General features: G+C 32.4%; 1 protein-coding gene across 6 annotated transcripts in view; it reads right to left on the reverse strand.

Moving 5' to 3' along the window:
* LOC123013429 (pleckstrin homology domain-containing family G member 5) overlaps nucleotides 1-9,516 on the reverse strand; it is a 58,540-nt gene that overhangs the window by 29,787 nt on the left and 19,237 nt on the right. The window contains exons 1-2 of one of the 6 annotated variants that reach the window (XM_044411925.1): nucleotides 7,462-7,682; nucleotides 4,692-5,563 (exon numbers count right to left, since the gene is read on the reverse strand). The exons of 3 other annotated variants lie outside the window; for them this stretch is intronic. In XM_044411925.1, coding sequence (XP_044267860.1) covers nucleotides 4,692-5,513 — 822 coding nt within the window. In that variant the 5' untranslated portion in view covers nucleotides 5,514-5,563; nucleotides 7,462-7,682. Of the gene's footprint in view, nucleotides 1-4,691; nucleotides 5,901-7,461; nucleotides 7,683-9,516 lie in introns of those variants that run through there. 2 more of the 6 variants (XM_044411924.1, XM_044411930.1) reach the window with 2 other exon arrangements.

Here is a 9,516-nt window from a genome sequence, read left to right on the forward strand (position 1 = left end):
GTCTCAGATTTGAAAATTTATACATTTATTCAAAGTCTTTATATCAACCCAAGTATCAGTATTTGGAAAAGCTTGTAAAACCCATAAAAGGTTTGAGCTATTTTGCATTTAGTGGTTTAGAAAACAATCTTCCGCAGCCGCATGAAGCAAAACCGAATTCTATATTTATATTTGATGATGTAGCATGTGATAAACAAGATCTTATGAAAGCATATTTTACTATGGGGCGACATAAAGATATTGATTCGTTTTACTTATGTCAAACTTATTCACATGTACCGAAGCATCTAATTCGTGATAATGCTAATTTAATCGTTCTTTTCAAGCAAGATAACCTAAACTTACGACATGTATATGATGATCATGTAAATACTGATGTATCATTCGATAGATTCAAAGAAATGTGTTCAATGTGTTGGAAGAATAATTATGGATTTTTAGTGATAGATAAAGATAGCGATATTAATAATGGAAGATACAGAATAGGATTTGATTTGTTTATTGATCCTCAAAACAAATAAAAGCTCAATACACGGTTTTACTATAATTTAGTTATAATTTAACGTTCTTATTGTGAAGTCATCATCTTACACAATATCTTTTAGTGTGTGCATTTAGTAGGTAATTTATAAATAATATGAATACAGAGGCATTGCAAAATACAATCGAATTAAAAAAAAAATTAATACAAAAACGAAAACAGCTTCAACATAAATTAGCCTTAGTTAAAACGAATGAGCTGAATCAACAACGTAAATTTTTACCGATTACAACCGAACTTAAAACAATTGCAAAGAAATTACATGTAGATGGAGTAAAAGAGAATGATAATTTAAAAACAGAAAGTTATTCTAAAGCGAAATTCCACCCTTTCATTGATATAAATGATTCTTTGCCATTTGCAATTGCAGAAGATAAAGTTTCGAACCAGCAACATCAGCAAACATCAACACTCGAAAACAGTGATTTTGAAAATATTTTTAATATGAATAATAAATCTGAAATTAGTAATCAGAAACAAGATATTGAATTGCAAGAACATTACATTGAAGATATATTGCATGGTAAAGAAAATGCTCAATTCGACAATAGGTTCGGTGTAAGATATGATAAGCGTCAGGATAAGTTTTTTGTTGGATCACAGCAAGTGAATTTTAAAGATGCAAATATTACTATAAAGAATAAAGTGTATGAAGCTACACCTGGATTATATGAATTGTTATTTAGAAAATATCCCAATAAGATATATACTGATAAGGACTTAAATAACTATAGTGATATATTGCATAGAACCCACGCATATAAGAGAAACTTTAATCCGCAAGATCGAAATGTTGCTTCAAGATCTAAAAAATATAAACAAATTATTGCTCCATTATTACGTGAAAAGCTATCATCATTCTCAACTTCAACGCCGAAAACGGGTCGAGGTATGTTTAAAGAAGTAAATAGAAATAAAATAGATTATGTGCATTGGGATGATCCTAATGAACTTGTTGAACGACTTCGTTTGTTAATAGCATCTCAAGCAGCTGGTCATACAAATCACTCAAATGAAATTGTTTCTATAATTGAGGAATTACGTGAATTCAATATTATAGCTTAATAAAACTTGTGATTCAAATTATAACATGTTTAGTTGTTAATGTACAATACGTGCAGCTGGTGCATATTGATTGATAAGCTTGGTAGTGTTTAAGAAATGAAACGTATGCAACGAGKATCTTATCAGMTTAAAGAATCTACAATTAAAAGTGAYGTTGTCAATGAATTACACAAGCCTGCAAGACGTAATTTTAATAGACGTAGAGTCATAATAAAAGGTATTAATGACCTTTATCAAGCTGATCTTGTGGAAATGATTCCTTTTGCTAATGAAAATCAAGGTTTCAAATACATACTTGTAGTTATTAATTGTTTTTCAAAATATGTATTCTGTGAAAAGGTAAAATCTAAAAATGCAACTGATGTTACTCGAGCAATGAAAAACATTTTGGAAAAATTATCAACACCACCAAAAAATTTACAAACTGACCATGGAAAAGAATTTTATAATGCAGATTTTCAAAATTTAATGAAACAGTATGGAATTCATCACTACAGTGTTTTTAGTTCTAAAAAAGCCTCTATTGTTGAAAGGGTTAACCGTACTTTAAAAAATATAATGTGGAAACGATTCAGTCTTCAAGGTCATTACAAGTGGGTGCATCTATTAGATGATGTTGTAAAATTGTACAATAACACTTTCCATCGCACCATTCAAATGAAACCTTCAGAAATAAACGAGAACAATGAAAAAAAAGTTTTAAATCAAGCATTCACTCATATAAAATTAGCTCACAAAAATAATAAATTTAAAATTGGTGAACACGTAAGAATAAGTAAGTTTAGGAATGCTTTTGATAAAGGATATACTCCCAATTGGTCAAATGAAATTTTCACAATTAAGGAAATTAAATTAACCAATCCAACAACATATTTGTTGTGTGATGAGAAGGGGGAAGATATATCAGGAGGATTTTATGAAATGGAGCTTCAGAAAGTAAAACATCCCAATGTCTACTTGATTGAAAAAGTTATTAAGAAACGTGATAATAAGTTTTATGTGAAGTGGTTAGGTTTTAGTGATAAACACAATAGTTGGATTGAAAAGAATAGTATTGCTTAAAACAAGATGCATTTGTATGTGTGTGATATTCAAGGGTTTTGTATACCAGAATTTGTTGTTAAAGAATTAACTATAATGGATGCTCAATCAATTCTACATCATCTCTTTAAACCTTCGAAACCATATGAAGACATAGATTTATTTTATAGAAAACAGGTGAAATATCTGGAAAGATATCATCATTTACTAGGTTACAACGAAGGACTCGAAGAACAGAAGAATGTTGCGACAATTATTAGAAAATTTCTTCATTTAAATGAATTTAAAAACAGTGAAACTGATATCATCATCTACGTGAAGGGTCACGTAAAAGAAGATTTCCTACGAGAAATTTTACCCGACTCATGTGTACGAATAGTCAACTTAGAAAAAATCAACGAATCGCCCAAATTGTGTAAAACAAGAAGAAGATGTGGATTTCATATTGTAGATAATTATGATTTTATGTGTTCATTAAATAATGCTAAGTGTATTTATGAATGGTTATGTAAAAAACTTATTCCTCAATAATAAATTCTTTTAAAACATTTAATGACTTTTATTTATTTAATCAGATTTCTCTCTTCTCTTTAAAACGTTCAGACATAACGTCAGCATTCTTGTTAATGCAGGTGTATCCAACACGTTGAGATTTGCGTGATAAGTCTGATTGCAAACTCCTACACAGTGCGGATATGAGTAAATACATAGTAGACACGTATAGTTTTGTTTATGGTTAGGGATTGAGATAGGTTAAGGAAAACGCATACATAAAAGTAAAAATTTATTTGAAATACATTGTTACATACATGACACAATGTTATACATTTATTAACAATTATTATAAATACATACAATAGTGCAAAACTATTCACATAAATTTATATGAAAAAAATTATTCTTCAATAAATTCAATTTTTGTTGTGTTTCCAATTGCTCCTCTACTAATCATGAATAACTTTGCACCATTTTTAATTTTCGCATTTAAATCAGCAATTTCTTCATCAGCGAGACGTTCAATGAACCGATGCGGTAATATAGTAGAAAACTCATCACAATCCACCATAACTTTCAGTCCATAAATTGTTGAAATTTTTCTAAATGAATTCACACTAAACTTTTCATCAACTTTAATACTTTTTATGCTAACAAATGATCCCATTTCTAAATCTTTGTTCAAATTTTTAAATGCTGCACTGTTMATCTTGAATATTTACGTTTTTCTTGCACAATCACAAAATAGTAAATTTATATTATAATATTTAATTCGTACTGATGTGAATAGTACCGTAAATGAAGTAAAACTGAATTAAATATTAAGCGTGTTTCCTCGTTTATATAGAACAAATGTAGGGAAACTAAGAGGTGAGGGGTACGGGGTTATTTTACTTAGAATTATTATGTCATGATCTCAAAATAACTACAACGTCATCAGTCTAAAAATAGCTGTGATTCATCGAGTGGTGACTCATTGATCTAAAAATAGCAATCAYAGTAGGGGATTCACATAATTTYCAATGTGGGATTCCCCAAAGTGACGCATGCGTAGACAAATTCAATGCATGACATCATGATCCAAAAATAGCACACAATTCTCAGAATTTTGAGTGGGGGATTCCCGGAATCCAGGAGTGGGATCCGGATTCCTGGAACCAGGATCCAGGAGTGGGGGTCTAAATTCCCGGAAATGGCGCATGCGCAGATGAAGTGAATTAGAATCGGCACAGCTTAACTACTGAGGCACTTTAACCAACTGATCGACAAACCAACCAATTTCGATTGGGATAATCGAAACGTGGTCGTTGCAGAGGTGGTTTTAATTGACGTTGTATTGAAATTGTTTCATTGAAGAAGGCTTATTGCAAATCCTCAAATAATAACGTTGTAAATTACGCCAAAGTAAAAGTAAAAAAATAATAGTTTTGTTATCACATCTTTCACTAGCAAAACAAAATATTTCCAAAGGAATTTTATCTTAATTGTTGATTCGTCACTGTCATAACAATTAGCACGTCACTAGTGACACAATTACGATCACACTCACCTTTTCGTACATACTTTGAGTCCTTCCGATATTCCCTTTGTCCGGTAAATAATCATAATTAATATTATTGAGAGCATCATAGTCCACATAACTAAGATCATTGTAACTAACACTAACATCGGTTTCCACAAGACTTTGCAACGATTGCTTCCACTCTGATTCTTTTTCCTCACTGATGAGTCTCTCCCTAGACCTTCGGCTCAACTCTCTGACACTCACAGACCTTTTGAGGAAATTCTTTGACTCCTGTCCGAATTTTTTAAGGAACGACGTAGTCCTTGTCAGCTTATTCGACTTGTTTTGGTTGAGTTCCACCGCCGAAGAGTACTTTTTATTCTTTCGCAGTGTCGAAATCTTGGCATGGGGGTCAAAATTATCGTAGGTTTCTTCATGGTGGTCTTCACTGTCTTTGCTAGTTTTTCGCAGGAAACTGAAAGATAGTTTTTTCTTCCGTTTAGGTTTCCGGTCGATTTCCGGATTAACAGCTTCGCAGACACTATTGTCGTTCTCGTCGACGAGATTTAGAGCCGACTTGAAATTCCTGTCGTCGTCTATGAGTTGGTCTTCGACGATTGAAGTCCTTCTATTTTTTTTCTTCAATGAGCGTTCGTCGGCCAGAATCTGGCGGTCACGTGGCATCACTTCACAAACGCGGTCACAAATCTCCCGAATCAGGTCTCTGACGAAGCTTTCCACATCACTGGCACTCTCCACGTTACTGTTCTCGTCGCGTTTTATCGCATTATCTGATAGCCAGAGTTTATCATCGGAACAATTACACGGAAAGATGCCGTCAATCATCGACGTTTCTTCCAACACCATTTTTTTTCTTTCGGCATTTCGGCGGATGGACGCGACTGGAAAACTTCGAGCTGTAAATCGCGAGACGTGGCAGGTTTATCGTCTTTTAATGAACTGATAACATTTGATAAGGGTGTTTGTTGTGCGGCGTGGTTTGTGACAGCTCGAAGGCTGAAGGAACAAGTTCCACCATTTCGTTCAACCGGATTTTGACGCGAAAAATAGCAATTTTCGTGGGCTGGACCCGACCTTGCTTACATTTTTAAGATAAGAAATACTTTGTTACAAAATCTATCGTTTCAACTATAAGATGATTTAATAGTTTTTTAGATATCAATCCAAACAATTTTAATATCGAGAGATCAAAATAATTTGTAATCGAGTCATCTTTGGATCCGAAAACGTATGTCTGTTTTTGAACTAGCTGCACGTGAAACGTCAAATAAAATGACAAGTTTAAAGGTAAAACGGCAAAATAAACTGGAATTAGTCACCGACGTAGGTATAATAATAATAATAATAATAATAATAATAATAATAATAATAATAATAATAATAATAATAATAATAATAATAATAATAATAACACCGTTCTTTTTTGAAAATCATAAATAAAGTAAATCATAAATTTAGTTATTAAAATCATCATGTTTTTGCTCATACCATTTTGTCTTTCGACTTGTCATTTTATTTGACGTTTCACAGACATACGTTTTCGGATCTAAGGATGACTCGATTACAAATTATTTCGATCTCTCGACATAATATAACCTCAAAATTAAAAATTTAGTGTTTTTTTTTGAAATGTCATTTATTTATATATTCCTAAGATTTTAATAACTGCTTTTATTAAAATAGAACTTATTTATGTATGGTATTATAACCCACTCTTTTATAACTGCCACCTCAATTTATGGGGCAATTTTTTTAAGACATAGCTGAAAAATCTAGATTCTAAAACAGAAAAGAGGTTACTTTAAATAACTGCTCCCTGCAGATAGTCTCATAAAATGAAGCTAAGAATATAACATATTAAATGTTTTATTATTTACATGTCCTTTTACTAAAAAATAATAATGTATAAAATGTTTTTGCAATGTTCAAAAATTAAAACAGTACATTTCTCACGGAGTATCAAAATTTCCAGTTCAGTTGATAAATTAGTTTCAAGACCTCGAAATTGAAAATAAAATAAAAGGACAAGTTGATTTGGAACAAATTTTTAATTTTTTTGAAACAAGAATGTAATAATAGTTACTAAACACATTCCTAAAGAGTTATTTTCTGTATTTTTTGCCCAGTTATAAATAAATATTCAATAACAGAACAATTAATAAGTATAAAGCGACAATGGATCATTGTCTACATTATTTTATAGGAAGCAAAATGCAACTAACTTTCCAGTTGACCGCTAAAGAATTAATTTTTTAGAGTGCAGTTTAACGATTTATATTACAATAAAAATCGTATCTAATGGCTACGTTCCTGCTTTCACTGGTATCAAAATCGATACAATAAAATGTAAAATAATAATTTCTCTTGATTTATGAAACTCTATTGTGAGTATGCATCTGGCATCGTATTCAAAGTGAGAAAAAATTTTAAACTGTAATCAGTCATCTAAAGTTTCGCGCCGCTGCGATCGCTCTATTTCTTCAATTGCCGTCCTTGAGCAGTCGGTATTACTCATTTATTGAAAAAAGGTAATTGGTAGATGCATGAAAGAGACCGATTGAGAAATAACTGCATGTTGTCGCGACAACACTTCCTCGCACGAACTCCAACTTTTCCGCAATTTGTAACAATTTATCGAGTTTCTAGTATGAAATATAGCGTTGATTTCGGGATTTTCCGGCTTGTCGCTTGATAATCGGCCGTCGGAACAAATAACAAAGTTTCACGACAAGCTTTTAAAATATTTAAAAACCCAAAGCTCCGTATGCACAAGCTTTTGTGGAAGTTGGCGCACCTGTGGAGACCAAAGTCCTGTCCGATTTATAGACTTTGCCTTATCTGTTTATCAGCGAGTGCTCGAAGTAACTCAAAACACGCCGGATTTATGTGTTTTGCATCGATCGTATAGTCGCCACACTAACCGCGGATTTTTTCCCTTCGCTCACGGCGCCGAAAGTCTGATAAAATTAGAACAAAATGATGAAACTTGTTGCCGTTTTTGTTACCCGAAGTGGACACACAAAGCCGTACGCGAAAACACTGACGAGGAAAATTCGACGGTCTTTCGCCATGTGATGGTAACAAAAACGCGTCCAATCGCGTACCATGTGATTAGAAAAAGGTGGGATTATCGCGACCCACGTAGCCGTGCCGTATCTACAATTCACTTTTAGTCGCGACACATTCGCCAGAAATTAGTTCGAGGGAATTTGTTGTGATTGCGATCTTCATCGATGCTGATAAGACACGTGGAGGGGAGCGTTTGTAAAATCGGGCGATAAGGAGAGTAACCTCGAGGTTTTGTGTTGTCGGGAAAACAGTAATGAGCTGAATTTCCAATCAGGTTTACTAATGGCAGGATTAATTGTGTGGGAACGAAGCTAGAAAAAGGCTCAGGTTGCCGGTTAACAAGGGTGGGAGTTGGGCCAATTTTATGCCACAAAGATAAAACTACGTCAAATTGGATTTTTTTCTAAACTCAGTAATGAGAAAGTTCGAAACTAGATTACATCTAGAAATAATTTAATGCAAATTTACAAAAAATCATAATTCAAGAAAGTAATGGACGTCCCAGACTTAAAAATAAATTTTCCTGGGATACATCCACGTTTCTATGACAACAGGTTATTTGTTCACAGGCGTCAGATATAAAAGGGCTAAAGGTGTAATTGACTTTGACTTGACTTGACTACTCCATCATAATTAAAGCAGCAAATTAATTTTTAACGCAATCAAAAAAAATTTTCATTATTTCCTTAAAAATATTTCCTTTCTCACATATTTTTTACTTTATTTCTTTTTATATAGTATGTGCTCGGATTGAGTTTAATAAAGGGAATTTTTTTTTACATCAAAACATTTTCTGCTTAATTTGAAACGAGCAAATCTGTAATTAGAACTTCATTATTCTGATCAGTGGAAAGATAAGTTCATTTTTCTCCCATTACATTGGCGATTTTACTTTGGCAATAATTAATTACTTGAATAATGACAGTGGCGTAACTACCTACCCGCCAAAGCCTGCGGCCGCGGGGGGGGCTTGGGATAAAGGGCCCTTTCCAAAATAATAATAATAATAGTAATAGTTTAAAAAAWTTTAAAGGGTGTACATAAATTATTATAAGCCAATGCAATAAAAAACAAAAAACTGCAGAATTTTTCTTCTTTACTGTATTTAACTCTGCCTGTCACCGTCACATCAGCGGAGATATCCTTTTCTAAATTAAAATTAATAAAAARTATTTACGGAACTCTATGAACCAAAAAARGCTTACAAATTTGTCCATTTTGTCAATAGAATAMGATGTCGCTTAAAAAYTAAACATGGACAATGTTATCCAAAATTTTGCAAATTTAAAAGCAAAGAAAAAACAAATTACCTAAGTAAACGTGAGCTGAAATTTTGTTACTCTGCTATTATTGCTTATAATTTTTTTATTGTTATTTGTTTTGTTAAATTGTTCTATTGTTTCTTTGAGAATTATTGTTCTTTAGCGAAATAAAATATACATACTATGTATACACTGTGTCAATTTTAAAACTTGCAATCGGCAATTTCTCTCAACTGAAAAAAGAAACTCAAAACCGTTTTGGTGGTTCCTAGGGGGAATTAAAATGACATGATAAGTGACACACTTCCACCCACCCTTGAATATAAAAAAAAATAAAATTTAACGTCTTCGTGTTTGAATAATTGGAAAAATGGCTTTACCAAATAGGCTGTTGTATGACATTTTTGAAAAGCGCTTGTTATGGGCTTTCCAACGATGTATCGCAAGTAGAATCGTGCCATTTAAAATTTTTAACTTAAGGTTACAAGGATTGCATTTTTTAGTTTCTTCTTATACTT

This window comes from Tribolium madens, unplaced genomic scaffold, assembly GCF_015345945.1.
Source record: "Tribolium madens isolate multiple individuals breed KSU strain unplaced genomic scaffold, Tmad_KSU_1.1 Scaffold_96;HRSCAF=242;Tcas5.2_LG5, whole genome shotgun sequence".
NCBI lineage: Eukaryota > Metazoa > Arthropoda > Insecta > Coleoptera > Tenebrionidae > Tribolium > Tribolium madens.